This window comes from Emys orbicularis, chromosome 6 (genome assembly GCF_028017835.1).
Source record: "Emys orbicularis isolate rEmyOrb1 chromosome 6, rEmyOrb1.hap1, whole genome shotgun sequence".
Classification (NCBI taxonomy): Eukaryota; Metazoa; Chordata; order Testudines; family Emydidae; genus Emys; species Emys orbicularis.
Genome location: NC_088688.1, coordinates 135,355,205 through 135,369,244, shown reverse-complemented (window position 1 = coordinate 135,369,244; position 14,040 = coordinate 135,355,205). Strand labels below are relative to the sequence as shown.

General features: G+C 55.3%; 1 protein-coding gene across 1 annotated transcript; it reads left to right on the top strand.

Moving 5' to 3' along the window:
* Positions 1-5,312: 5,312 nt before the first annotated feature.
* FOXE1 (forkhead box E1) lies at positions 5,313-6,266 on the top strand. The gene has a single exon (XM_065406874.1). The coding sequence runs from the start codon at positions 5,313-5,315 to the stop codon at positions 6,264-6,266; it is 954 nt and encodes a 317-aa protein (XP_065262946.1).
* Positions 6,267-14,040: the final 7,774 nt, after the last annotated feature.

Sequence of the window (14,040 nt, the reverse complement as noted above, 5' to 3'; positions counted from 1 at the left end):
CCCTACAGAATCATGGTGGGCAGCAGGGCACTTCAATGTCAGGTGTTTCAAAGGTACCGGAGAGCTTCCGGCCTGCATTTGAGCTCTCTGACGATGTCAATGGTAGTTTTGTCCTTAATTTCAGTAGAACAAGGAGGGAGATGTTGGATACTCTAGGATAATATCTGGGTGCTTTCTGGAATCAGAAAGTTCGGATGGAATTTTCAGACCCAGATTTTCAGTAGAGAGAGGCCCAGGAGCATGTGCAAGAATTCATGCAAAACAGCAGCACTTTTCCATGTGCAATTACTATAATTGCATACAGAGTTCTTGAAACTGTGTATACATTATTATTATTTATCATTGTTTGTGTTGTGATAGCACCTAAGAGCTCTAGCCATGGACCATCCTCATTGTGTTAGGAGCTGTACAGACACAGAACAAAAAGACTGTCAGTGCCCCAAAGATTTACAATCTGAGTAGCAATTGGTTTCTATCAAATGAGTATTTGGGTGTCTAGCCAAATATTATATTCTTACCAGTGACTTTGTCAAATGACCTGGCAGGGTCCCGTATTTAATCTTGCTCAATGATTCCCGTATCAGATTTGCTCTACTTAAAAGTTATAAATTGTGTTTTTTTTTCCCTAATTGCCAGCCGTGCAAAGATGGGCTCTGAGAGTCAGGCAAAGCTCTTCCTCCCTCGTCTAATGGTGCCATTCATAAAGTCTCTGTGGTCAGCAGTTTTGGCTGCAGGCGGAGGCGTTGGCCCCAGCACAGGTCCCCCAGATGTCTTGTCCCCGCACTGCTAGAGTAAATCGTAGTTTGTCGGTAAAGCGCGTGAATGCCACAGGAACAAATCGCTTGTGGAATTAGAAAGGTGCATTATTCCAACCCTTTCTCTGGACGTAATTGACTTTTAAAACAGAAGTCAGGGTCTCGGAGATTACAAATCAGCAGAAGAATGTATTACTATGATTGTTATTGTCCTTATTTTATAGTTATACACTATAATTATATTATATCATAACCAATTTCCTCGTTGAATTTCTACCCTTTCTGTTGTGATCACAAATCACACAGCATCTCCAAGTGATGTCCAGGCTACCCCCCGCACGAAGTTCTGGCAGACCCTGAGCTGGTGGGAAAGGGCTGTGTGATCCTCGGCAGCAAACAGCCTCCTTCCAAGAACAAGGCAGATATGAAGGGCCTGATCCTGAAGACCCAGGACAGTCAGTTTCGCGCCCAAGCCTGTAGACAGCGCCCTGGATCCAGCACATTTAGAGCTGACAACATTAGAACCTTCCCTCTTCCCTCCTTGTAGCGTTCCTGCCCAGCCAGCTGTATGCGGGATGGAGTCTGCAGAAGAGAAGAGTGAGGGGGGATTTGATAGCAGCCTTCAGCTACCTGAAGGGGGTTCCAAAGAGGATGGAGCTAGACTGTTCTCAGTGGTGGCAGATGACAGAATAAGGAGTAATGGTCTCAAGTTGCAGTGGGGGAGGTTTAGGTTGGATATTAGGAAACACTATTTCACTAGCAGGGTGGTGAAGCACTGGAATGGGTTACCTAGGGAGGTGGTGGAATCTCCATCCTTAGAGGTTTTTAAGGTCAGGCTTGACAAAGCCCTGGCTGGGATGATTTAGTTGGGGTTGGTCCTACTTTGAGCAGGGGGTTGGACTAGATGACCTCCTGAGGTCCCTTCCAACCCTGATAGTCTCTGATTCCAGGGTGAGTCTGTAGTGAAAATAGCTCCGGGTCTGTGCACAGCCCCCAGGCTCGCCCTGAAGGCAGGCGGGGAGGTTTGTGTTTTGCCCGGACCCAGACCCTGACCCAGCCCGGACCGAGCGGACCCGGACCCAGCCGAGCGGCTCCGGCCCAGACCCGGCCCAGACCAAGCAGACCTGGCCTGGACCCTGACCCGGACCTGGTCAAGCAGCTCCAGGCAGCGCGGTAAGGGGGCAGGGAGGGGGTGTTGGAAGAGGGCAGGGGAGTTCGGGGGGTTGTGGGGGTGTGGATAGGGGTCAGGGCGGTCAGAGGGCAGGGAACAGGGGGATTGAATGGAGGCAAGGGTCCCGGGGGGCAGTCAGGAAGGAGCAGGGGTTGGATTGGGTGGTGGGGGGCAGTCAGGGGCCAGGGTTCCAGGGGCAGTTGGGGACAGAGAGAAGGGGTGGTTGGATGGGGCAGGGGTCCCACGGGGCCATCAGGAATTAGAGGAGGGGTTGGATGGGGTGGCAGGGGGCAGTCAGGGGACAGGGAAGGGGGGTGGATGGGGAAGGGGTCCGGGGGGGGGGCGTCTTTACCCTAGCTTTAGGTAGGGTTAGCATGTATCCGCATACAGTACGCAAAGTATGTAATATATAATTTTGTTATTATTTATATAGTTATGGAAAGTAAACAATACATGGAAGAACTGAAAGGTAGTTTTTTCGTGTTTTTTGTTTTTGTTTTGTTTAAGTCATCCCTGTCGGGCCCGCCCAAAATGTTCGAATTGGGCCCCGCACTTCCTAAAGCTGGCCCTGCCCCCACAGCTCCCATTGGCTGCAGTTCCCGGCCAATGGGAGCTGTGGAGATGGTGCTCCGGGCAGGGGCAGCCCACGGAGACACCCCCCTCCGGGGCCATAGGGCCGTTCCAGCGGCTTCTGGGTGTGGCCTGGAGTGAGGCCGCCTTAGACCCGCTGCACTGCCAGTGGTGATGGCAGTGGCCAGGGGCCCCCAGGCCCTTTTAAATCGCCCAGGGGCAGCAGGCGGGGCTGGCGGAGAGACCTAGTCCCAAACATTGGTGGAGGCCCCGGGCCCTGAATATTCCTGGAGCACAGGCACCCCAGGCCCATATAACTCGCTGCCCCCGCCAACAGGGACTGAAAAATGTGTTTGCAATACTGGAAAGAAAACCAATCCCCCACCAACAAACGGACGTAACAGCGCAGGGCAGTATTTATTCTAGTCCCTACTTTATAATGATCAGAAAATCAATCTGCTGTCCAACACACTCTGCCACTGTGAGGAAGAAACCTGCCCCACAGTGCGTTTGTGTGCGAAGATACAGAGACCCCCAGTTTGCAACCCAAAAGCCACGTTGCTTCAATTTCGTTGTGAACATATTCCTCCTCTGGTATTGTACAGATTGTATCCCCGGGGGTTATGTTATGTCAGCTTCTTGTTACAAAGGAACAGACACAAACGCTGCGCTGGGAAATCTAATGAGCGCTCTGTACAGTTAGCAGAGGTAGGTTTGGGGTCGGGTTTTGCACGTGTTCATAGGTAAGAATTGGACTGTACTGTCTGTGTATTTTGAAAGCATAAAATAAAGAGGAGTGTTCGGTCCCGGTTGTTCTCTGGTTTATTACCTGGGGTTTTTAAATACATTGAACGGGATGGCGCGCGTGCTTTATTTTTCTTATTTAATTTAATTTACTACACAGAAGTCTCTAAGTGGCAAATCTCTAAGAAAAGTGCAAACCCGATAAACTGGTGTGAAAACGGGGATCCAAACCCAGCTGTCCTGGCCTGGCCGCGAGTCTAAAAGTAGGTGCTCTGTAAGGTAAGGCGCATGGAGCCAGAATTCGGGGTGCATGTAGCCTTGGGGCGTGTCCAGCATTTGGAGACAGACATCCCTGTGCAGCACACACGTTGTTGTTTGCGGTGTTGTAGCGATGTTGGTCCCAGGACATCAGGGAGACAGGGTGGGTGAGGTAATATCTGGGATTGGAGCAACTTCTGCTAATGAACAAGACTAGAACAGAACAAAAGTTCTGAGCAGTAGGTTGGTTCAGTAAAAGATAATTCCTCACCCAGCTTGTCTCTCTGGTGTCTACATCCGCTGTGCGCAGGAGTTAGAGACACCCCCGTACACACACACCCAGACGGGGCTCCGCGTTTCAGCACTGTAGGAAATAGGTTATAGCCGCAGACAGAAAAGTTTAGACTGGTCACTTTCACTCATTGCAATTGAAATGCACTGGACACAAGGAATCCGTTTGAACACGACCAGCCAGCTCCTCATGTCGATCTTAAACCGCTTCCCCCCTTTTAGACATGGCTTCGGCCCCGGTTCCCGCAGCTCCGCACGTATCCCAGCCCAGCCCCTAACGAATCGGACGGGTGCCTCGCGCGGACGCGGGTTTCGTTGCTGTGTGATTCGCTCGCCGCGGTTATTATAGCGAGTGCGGAGTTTTATCGCTACCGGCCGGTGGGGCGCTGAGCCGAGTAGGGGGCGCTTCAGAAAGGCGCATCGAGGCGCTTATCGTTCATGTTTTGTTCACGCTGCTGTTGTGATTGGGCGCGGGGGCCCCGCCGTGCCAGGCGCTGCGCAAACCCAGGAGAACGCACGGGCCCCTCTCTCCAAGGAGGCGCCCGCCGCAGGGCACCCGAGGCCGATTGTAGGGGTACGTCCCCGGCGATGCAAACCCCAGGCGGGGTCGGGGACGGCGCTCCAGGGCACAAGGCGCTATTTCAGGGTTACAGCCCGGGGCCCCACTCCAGGAAGGCGCTGGCCAGAGCAGTGGGGGAGTCCTGGGCATGATGTCCTGGCGCCTGGCGGGCTCCGGGTGCCTCTCCCCAGCCCAGTGCGCCCCTCTCCTGGCGCCTTGCGCTGACCCTGGAGAGAGCTACGCGCCGACCCCGCCTGGCTCCGTTCCAGCGCTTCTCCAGAGCGCACGCTGCCCACGGGGCTCCCGAGCCCGAGAGCGGGCATGGGCGCTCTGCTTTTCGGGCTGGCGGCTCCTCTCCTGCGCCGCGCCCATTCCCGACTCTGAAGCCCCGGAGTCAGGAGTTACCTGGGAAGGTGGGGGAAGGGCTCGGGCATATCCTTCCCCACGGCTGCCACGGCTCTGGACAGGTCAGCCCCTTCCTGCAGGTGCGTCAGGGAGGCTGCGCCCCTACCCGGCCTGTCTCTTTAAGGCGCTGGGGGCGGAGGCGATGGCCCGGGCAGGTGGGAGTGCCGGCTGCCCAGGTACGGCAGGCACAGAAGGAGCCGGAGATCGCGGCTCAGCAGGCGGCATAAAAGGAGGGAGTCCCGCCCCCACGCCTCCTTTGCCGGGCCGGCGGGGTTACCTGCGCGCCGGGAGCTGCGGCGCCCTCCGCCCCGGGCTCCCTGCCCAGCGGCCAGCCGGGCACAAGTTAATGGTGATGGGGGCAACAGCTCCCGCAGCCCTGGGTCTGGAGTCACCGACCTCCCTGCCCCGGGCGGCCCGGAGCCCGAGCCTCCCCCGCGCCTATCAGCAGTGAGTTCCTGCGCCCCACCGCGCCCGGGCACCGCGCCCCTCCTGGACTGAGCCGCCGGCCTCGGGAGCCCCCGAGCGGAGCTTGCGCGCCAGGGGTAGGGGCCGGCCGGGGATGACCGCGGAGAGCCAGCAGCCCCTGTGCGGGGCCAGCCCCGCCGAGCCCGGCCTCCTGCTCATGCCCCTGGTGAAGGCGGAGCCGGGGCCGCCCGAGGCGGGAGCGCGGGGCGCGGGGCGGCGGCGGAAGCGGCCGGTGCAGCGGGGCAAGCCCCCGTACAGCTACATCGCCCTCATCGCCATGGCCATCGCGCACGCCCCGGAGCGGCGCCTCACGCTGGGCGGCATCTACCGCTTCATCACCGAGCGCTTCGCCTTCTACCGCGACGGGCCGCGCAAGTGGCAGAACAGCATCCGCCACAACCTGACCCTCAACGACTGCTTCGTCAAGGTGCCGCGGGAGCCGGGCCGCCCGGGCAAGGGCAACTACTGGGCGCTGGACCCGGCGGCCCGCGACATGTTCGAGAGCGGCAGCTTCCTGCGCCGGAGGAAGCGCTTCAAGCGCAGCGACCTCTCCACCTACCCGGGCCCCGCGCCCGACGGGGCCTTCGGGCCGCCCGCCGCCTGCTACCCCGCCGCCCAGCGCCGCCTCTTCGGCCTCGGGGGGCCGCCCGGCGCCCAGCTCGTCCCGCAGCCCGGCCGCCCGCTCAGCCCCGAGCTGGCCCCGGCCCCAGCCAGCTCCTGCGCCTTCGGGGGAGCCGCCTACGCCAGCCCGGGCTGCGCCGGGGGCGCCGTCCCCTACCCGTACCCGGGCCCCGGCGCGCCGCTGCCGCTCACCCAGGGGCCCTACCCGCAGGGCAGCGGCCAGCTGTACCCGCCCGGCCGCCTGGCCCTGTCCGCCTCGCCCCCGCTCGGCGGCGACAGCCGGGACTTCTACGGCCGCATGTCCCCCGGGCCCTGCCCTGCGCTGGCCCACGGCTACGGCCCCGGCGCGCAGCTGGGCGGCCACGGCGCCTACCTGCGCCCCGCGCCCTACCCCGGCGCCGTGGAGAGGTTCGTCCCGGCCATGTGAAGGGGCCGGCCCCGGCCTGGCGCTGGAGCGGTCGCCGGAGGGACAGAGCCGAGCCGCCGGGAGTGAGGAGCAGGGAGCCTGCCCCATGGGCTCCAGCGGGGTCCCCGCGGGGCCGTGGCTAGCCAGGGGTGGCTCCCGCTGCGCTGTGCAGAGCGGCAGTGCGGTACTCGGTTGGACACCGAGACTGACGTCTGGCAAAGCCCCCGGCCGCGGCCCAGGACACGGCGAGTAGTCAGCGTTGTTCCCCTTTGCGTGCGCCCGGAACTGGCTCCAGGACTCGCCCGGCGTGGGGAGCGATGGGGCGCGGGGGCTGTTCCCCATATCGCCGGCGCCTCTCTGCCCCCCGTGGCCCTGCGCGGTGCAGGGCAGTACCGGGAACGGAGAGGGCCCGAGCTGTTCCTGCACAAGACCCAATTCCACATGAACCATAAAGTCCTTCTGGCCCGGACTCATCGGTCCTTGACTCCCGTTTCCTTCGGATCCCAAAGACGGGGTGGGGGGTGCCCGCAGTTCTGTTCCTAACGGCCTCGGACGTGTCCCCGCAATAAATGGCTCTCCCGGCAGCACCGCGTTGGGTTTCCATCTTTAAAACCAAGATTTCCAGTGCTCTTCACGGGTCTTAGGCAAGTAGCTTAACCTCCCCATCCCCTGGCTAATTCGTGGGCCGCTCCCTCATTAGTCATGTGCCCCAGGTCAGCTTTCCGCTCCGCTCCTTCCAGGTAGGGGCAGTGCGAGTTCCCAGAGCAGCTGCGCGATCACATCACTCTGGGTTTGATTCATCTCCCGGCCGAAGTTTAAGTGAGATTCTGTCCCCTGGCCGCAGACAGCGCTTTCTCCTCCCCGGTCTGATTAGTGGAAAAAGGCCAGTTAACTGGGAAATCAGGACCGGAGACAAAGCCACTGACACCAGCCTTTTGGGAGCGAGGTTTTATTAACTCAGCGCTGGCTGGAGAGGCAGCCCAGACGGACTGGTTGTTTGCCTCAGTGAGAGGCGCTGCACAATACACTACACAGCGCCCGCCCCCCACCCCACCCCGCCGAACTCGCTGTCTAAGGGCGAGTCTACACGGGGAAGTTCTACTGGTGTAAACTAAGGCAGGTGAATGAAAACGATGCCGCTATATAGGTGTCACCCCCAGATGGGTGCGCGTAGTACGGTGTAAAATGTAAAACTCTGGTTTCAGTTTAGTTTGTTGCGTGGGAAGGGGCCTAAGCTAAATTGAAAAAAGCCGCCCATCCCCGAATGGGTCCGAGTGTCCAGCCGGGGGGAGATGCCAGTAGCACTTTCCCTTCACAGATAGCGGAAGGAAACTGAGGCCCAGAGCGGGAAAGAGACTTCCCACGGTCACCCAGCAGCCTGGTCACATTCAGGATGTCGGGCGCTGCTCGCGGGGCCGGGCTGCCTCTGCTTTTGTGTTTTCCTTGTTCATTTTGCCGCAAGCCCACACTGGTCAATTGGTCTTTGGGAGGCTTTTCCCCGAATTGTCCCTAGCAGCTAGCAGCAGTCTGCTGGTTTGCAATGTATGGGGCAGCAAAGCGATGTTTTGAAATGAACATTAGTATTTGTAATGAATATATACAGCCCCGAGTCTTTAGGAGCTGGCAGCAAATTGTTCTTCACCCCAAAGAGCTTGATGTGTAAGGGCCTGATCCTAGGGGCGCCCCGAGTTGCTCTGTTCAGCTGAGCAGTTCCACTGGCTCTGTTCGAAGTGTGTTCCTGCACACAACGCTCCCCTGGAGTTCAGGGGGTGATTTGCGCGCACAAGGGATGCAGGCAGAATGTGGACCCCACCCCACAAACTCTTACTCGAGTGGGTCCATTGACGTGACTATCACAACTCCCTGAGCAAGGAGTGCTGGATCCAGCCCTTTTCTGTTTGGGGAAATTTGTATCTGCGCAGTTTTCTGAAAATCAGCCCCCTTTACAGCGCATCGAAGTGGGCAGCCAGCCACTCTTGACAATCTTACCCATATTTGAAATGCTTCACTGCTAGAAAGGTAAAAATGTAGTATAGTGTGTGAGAGAAAACCCAGACCTCCAAAAGAGAGCGAGAAGAAGGTTTCCGTACCTAGATTTACCCTAATATTTATACAAGCAAACTCCGGTCCGGCTGTAGCAGTCAGACAGAACTTCGGTGGCAAATACAGGCCCCTTCGCCACCGCGGACCGAGTGTGTTGAGTTTGCACGTGCGTTGTGGGCTAGCGTTCGGGACAGTGGTTTGAAATCCCGGTACTGTTGATCCCAAGGGGGGAGAGATGCTGATATTCCGGCTCAGGAAATGCCACACGCCAAGGCCCGGTGCCACTCGCTGCAGCCGTGCTGGGGCTAATACCAGCACCGGGGGGAAATGTTACACCGCCAGACCGCCTGGGGATCGGGCAGCCGCGGGGGGAGGTTAAAACCGCGCGGGACGCGAAGCAGCAGGAAGAGACCGGGAAAGCGAACGGGGGCGATGTACAATTCTTTACTTACAATAGGTAAACTCGGGCTTTGGCATACGGATTGTATAGTCCTTACTCCGGAAAAACTCCCGCTAGAATCCGGGGAGCACCAGCTATAGAGCGGGGCAAAACTTTTGTACAAAATTGTTTCTGGCCAAAAAAAACAAACAAAACAACCAGTCCAGCGTGGGCAGCATGGCCGTGTTCTCTGCGGTGTCGGTTTTGCCAACTCATTTTGGTCCAAAATAACCTAAAAAAACCCCGAAAGAAATGAAAACGTTTCGTGTTTGATATTTTTGGAACAATATTTCGGTTTTCTGGTTCAGACTTCATTTAAACATTTCTTTTAATTTTATTTTAAAGAGTCAACAACCTTTTCAAATGCTCAAAATTGAAGCAAAATATTTTGTTTGGAGTTGAACAAAACGTTTCATTTGACCTGAAATGATTTTTTAAAACGATTATTTACTTTTCAATCAACGGAAAATTTTGAAAAAAAAGAAAAGAAGGGGGGGTTGTTTTTGATTCAGTTCAAAGTAATCCCGTCTCCCCCGTCCCCCCCCCCCGATTTTTCAGAACTGGCAGTGGAATGAAAACCCGCCTCTGTCTCTGCGCTGGCCGGGCGTCCCCGGGCCTCCCCGGGCTGCGATCAATGGCGATATTCCCGCTGACATGGGGGGAGCAGGCTGGGCTGCGGGTGAATCCTGTGGCTTCCAGAAAGCTGTCAGGGGCGCAAATCGGAGTGGAACCGGGAGGTCTGAACCCTGCTGTCCGTTACACTGCGGGCTGCGGGGGGGGGGGGGGGGGCGGGAATTTGGCCAAGAGGGTTTAATGAAGTGACGTGAACTGCTCATGTAGCCGGCTCGGAGCGAGGGAAGCCCTTGGCATTGCTTGGCAGCACAGCAGCTAGTGCACCGCTCCGGTTAGTCTGGGATTGCTGGGTGATCACAGCAGGGCTGCACGAGACTAGCCATTTCTGCTAGCCCACTGGGTACACATGCCGGCGACTGCCTTCACGTCGGGTACTTCGGATTGTTGGGAACATTGGAAGGGGGCCGGGATTTTTGCCTATTTCTAAATGTATCAACTCCCGTGAGCCCCGCTGCACCGGTCTGTAACTTGCCTTAGTTTTGCATGAAAAGCCCGAGGCTCCGCGAGTGAGTGAGCTGCGCTGTGCCCATAGACACCAGCCAAGGACCTGGCCAGGGCTCTAGAGCTGGGTTGGTTGGATCAGACTTAACCAAAGTCTTGGGGGTATAAAGCGAAGGGTCTAGAACAGCAGCGTCCAACCTGCCGGGGGGGCTGGTGGCCCCTGAGGCGGAACGTTGTGGCCCTTGGGTATGTGCCCATGGACTGGTGCCACGCCGGATGGCATCAGACTGTCACTGCGGAGTGCCGGGGGGGGACTCCCCGCTGCCCTGGGGAAGAGCCCAGCCCCACTGAGCACAGGCTGCCCCTTGCCTGCTGCAGCTGCTCACTGGCCACCTGTTGCACTGCCCTAGAGGAGCAGAAAGCAGCTGGCTGCTCCATGGGCTGCAGAAGCCTCTGGGAGAGCAGGATACAGGAGCTCCACTGGCTCCGCCTGAGCCTACGGGAGCCCCTAGTGCAGGCTGGCCCCCCCTCCCCAGGCAACCACTCTGGGCAGCGGGACAGAAAAGCTGAGAGCAAACAGCCAGCGACACTCCCCAGTTCTCTGCCCCAGACCGGGCTTGAACCCAGGGGCGGCTCTAACTTATTCCAGCTGGCCAGGGGCCACCCGCCATCTGAGCACAGCACGCGCCAGGCCTGCCCGTCCTGCCCCAATATGCCTCTGGCACCAGGAGCTGCAGGGAAGGACACGTAGGGCCCCGCTAGGCCAGTGGGGACTTCCCTACGCAGGCAGAATGCCCCACAGGAGCCTTTGGGGGGGGTTCTGCACCACCTGGGCAGCACAAAGGGGGGCAGGCCAGCCAGGGAATCTGCCCCAGAGCACTGACTGCGGCAACTCAGCTTTTGGAAATAACTCTGAAAAGCTTGGACAGCACAAGTGTGAAGGGACAGATCACGGCAGTGGTGGCACTTGGAACCAAGAGGAAGTTTAGCGAAGGTAAAAGGTTTGTGTGTGTGTGTGTGTGCGCGCGCGCGCGCGCACATGTGGATTGTGTGTGCACATGCATGTTTGGGTGAGAGTGTATGTGTGTGTGCACATGCGTGTGTGTATGTGAGTGTATGCTAATGTGTATGTGAGAGCATGTGTGTGGGGATGTGTGTGTGAGTGTGTGTGTACCTGTGTGTGTGTGCTAATGTATGTGAGAGAGTGTGCATACATGTGTGTATGAACTTGTGTGCACATGCGTGTGTGTACATGTGTGTATGCTAGCGTACATGCATGTGCGTGAGAATGTATGTGCATGGGCGCGAGCGTGTGTGTGAGAGTGTGCGTGTGTGCACACGAGTGTGTGCATGCATGTGTGCGTGTGCATGTGTGCCTGCGCGTGTGTGAGAGAGTACATGTGCGTACGTGTGCATGTGTGTGCGTGAGAGCACATGTGTGTGCACATGCACGTGTATGTGAGAGTGTGTGCATATTTGTGTGCACGTGGAGAGAACACGTGTGTGTCCATGTGGATGCGTGTGAGTGTGTGCGTGCATCAACTCAGCACTCAGTGTCTCTGCACTGTGCCAAGCCTAGGCAGCGTGAGGCGGGTTTATGCCCGTTGAACTAATCAAGCTTTCCCCTAGGTTATCTAACTCTAGATGAGCTCAAAGCACTGAAACAAACACATCTGCAATCAGACAGCATTTCTTATTATTATTCTGTTCAGTTGAAGCACGTAGGAAGATATACCCTTAATTTCTATTTACCAACATCTGTAATGCAGCCTCAGAGCTGCTTAACTAAGTGTTGTTAAATAAGGGTAAAATTCTGCTCTGTGCTAGCTAAATGCATCCTTGCTCCCCAGGTCCTTTTTCCTTGGCTAGCAGAGAGGTGGGGCACAGGAATTGTGGCAGCCGCTCCTGAGAATCCTTGTATCTCTGCCCTGCAGAAGGAAACTCCTAATTCCATGAGCTGAGCTGAACTGAACAGAAAATACACCAAGATTACCCAGAAACCCAAACTAACAAAAAGGAAAGTGACCGATCACTTACCATTTGGGATAAATGTTCATCTCCCCTCTTACGGTTTGCTTGTTTCTGTGTGATTAAGAGATCCAAGCCACATAACTCATTTGTCTGTGTAAGGTACTTTTAAGTTCAACATCCTGAGGTGAGCAGACACAATTAGCATCATGTAATGGACAAGAGAAGCACAGTGAGCAGCAGCAGCATGTGCTCAGTCTCCTCCAAATACCCTGTCAGTAGAATAGTACTTTGGGGACGTCTTCATTGTGATAAAAACCCAGCGGCACGGAGTCTCAAAGCCCGGGTCAGCTGACTTGGCCTTGTGGGGCTCCAGCAGGGATACAAAATTCCAGTGTGGCTGTTTGGGCTCCGGCTGGAGCCCAGCCTCTGAAGCCCGCCCCCCTTGCAGGGTCTCAGAGTCCCACTTGCAGCTTGAGCCTGAACATCCATACTGCAATTTTATAGCCCTGCAGCCCAAGCCCCAGTCAGGTGACCAGAACCAGCTGCAGCTATGCCGGGGGTCTTTTATTGTAATATAGACATACCCTAAGGCCCTGAGCCTGCAAACACGTGGCTGTTCATGTGAGGGCCTTAGTGACTTCGAACACGTTAGGTGAAAGTGAAGCATTTGTGTAAGTGTTTGCAGGAGCAGGGCCTCCGTTCTCAGAGAACTATTCTTATTTTCCTCAAGACTGATGGGAATACAAACTAGAAGAAACAAGGATCTCCTAAAATGTCTCCATTCAATATAGAACCACCAAATAATCCTGAATATGCATAACAGCAAATCAATGCAAATGAGTAGCCCAGTGCCTCATCCTTAGGGGCGTGCAGTGACATTGCTAGTAAGGCATGCAGCAACTTTGTAGGTGGCAGATAAAAAAATAGCTCTGTTCTATCGCGGATGATTCATCCCTACACTTGCATGCCTTGTGTATTGAGCTCTACACTTGCATGCCTTTTTAGTCTTCCATGCAGAAATGCAGTAGATCAACTCACCTCAAGAACTCAACAATGTTTCCATATAGCTACAGTCTAATTGATCTTATCTGCACATGTGAAGTTTTAGTAGATCCATGGTATCCGAATGCAAACCTCAGAGAACTATGTTAAACATCTATAGTGCATTTAATCTAGTCAACTGCCAGAATGTACAATGGCCTGATCATAGAATCATAGAATATCAGGGTTGGAAGGGACCTCAGGAGGTATCTAGTCCAACCCCCTGCTCAAAGCAGGACCAATCCCCAACTAAATCATCCCAGCCAGGGCTTTGTCAAGCCTGACCTTAAAAACCTCTAAGGAAGGAGATTCCACCACCTCCCTAGGTAAAGCATTCCAGTGCTTCACCACCCTCCTAGTGAAAAAGTTTTTTCTAATATCCAACCTAGACCTCCCCCACTGCAACTTGAGACCATTACTCCTTGTTCTGTCATCAGGTATCACTGAGAACAGTCTAGATCCATCCTCTTTGGAACCCCCTTTCAGGTAGTTGAAAGCAGCTATCAAATCCCCCTCCTTCTTCTCTTCTGCAGACTAAACAATCCCAGTTCCTTCAGCCTCTCCTCATAACTCATGTGTTCCAGCCCCCTAATCATTTTTGTTGCCCTCCGCTGGACTCTTTCCAATTTTTCCACATCCTTCTTGTAGTGATGTCTCAATAATATTTATTGAATTGTTGAGTCGTGCAAAGAGAGATGCTCCCTTCTGTACTTACATAATGGCAAGGCCCCATTAACAGCTGAGGTAGTCAGTTCAACACTTGCATGCCTTTTCAGTGATGTTCCACGAAATGGCATCCTCCATATGCTTTCAGGGGCCAGAGAGAATCATCCAAGGGGTTCAATCTGCAGCCAGGTGAACCATGTTTTAATTCCTGGCCATGCAATGCATGTGTTGCATACATCGATGGCATGCCCCTGCCCATTTTATATGCATTAGCATTAAAGAATTATGTCAGAGTAGCAGTTGGAGGCCTGAATTAGGATCAGGCACCTGCTGTGCTAGGTGCTGTACAAACACTTATGGTGCCATGGCCCCGCCCCAAGAATCTTACAGTCAACAGACCAGTAGTTTTTATGGGTTAACCTAGGTCCAACACAGGATTTGATTCTAAGGGACACATTAAAAAATAATAATTGTTGCCTAAATTGTAGTTGCAACCTCTACATATGCAAGTCCTGCATTTGTGTCCATATGTATGCATTTTGCCTCCATGAGAAAATGCAG